We start from the raw sequence: 670 nt of genomic DNA on the forward strand, positions 1-670 counted from the left end.
CTCTGTCCTCCTACCCTCCACCCTCCGATAAGCCCCAGTGTGTGTTGTTCCCTCTATATGTCCCCATGTTCTCATCATTTAGCTCCCACCTATAAGTGAGAACATGTGGTGTTTGGTTTTCTGATCCTGCATTAGTTTGCTGAGGATAATGGTCTCCAGCTCCATCCATGTCCCTGCAAAGGATATCGTCTCCTTCTTTTTTATGGCTGCATAGTATGCCATCATGCCCAGCTTATTTTTAACATTTTTTTCTTCTTTTTGTTTTGTAGAGATGGGGTCTCCCTGTGTTGTCCAGACTGGTCTTGAATTCCTGCTTCGGCCTCCCAAAGTGCTGGGGTTACAGGCGTGAGGCACTGTACCTGGCTGAACGTTTATGTTTTGAATGTTGAAGAACCTGAGGCACTGCAACAGCAACATTAACCTGGTCTAGGGTCTGGCTCTAGGTCTAGCCCCAGATGAACCCCAAGTCTTTTTCTCCCTGCTATAAGCTTTCATTTCCCCCTTTACTGTCCCTTAAACAATGACATGAGACATCCAAGCCAGAGGAGCATCCCATCTTTACCGACAGTGACAGGGGCCAGAAAGAGGCCCCGACCTCCTCATCCCCTCATAGTCAGACCTACCCAGCCTCCCTGGACCAATCACTGGGGCCCCTGCCCTGGACGGCGGA

General features: G+C 49.7%; 1 protein-coding gene across 1 annotated transcript in view; it reads right to left on the reverse strand.

Annotated features, from left to right (window-relative positions):
• Positions 1–293: 293 nt before the first annotated feature.
• OR5C1 (olfactory receptor family 5 subfamily C member 1) overlaps positions 294–670 on the reverse strand; it is a 1,508-nt gene continuing 1,131 nt past the window's right edge. The window contains exon 1 of the mRNA XM_001087079.5: positions 294–670. This exon is cut by the window's right edge and continues 1,131 nt beyond it. Coding sequence (XP_001087079.4) covers positions 642–670 — 29 coding nt within the window. The 3' untranslated portion in view covers positions 294–641.

The sequence above is a fragment of the Macaca mulatta genome, chromosome 15, assembly GCF_049350105.2.
Source record: "Macaca mulatta isolate MMU2019108-1 chromosome 15, T2T-MMU8v2.0, whole genome shotgun sequence".
NCBI lineage: Eukaryota > Metazoa > Chordata > Mammalia > Primates > Cercopithecidae > Macaca > Macaca mulatta.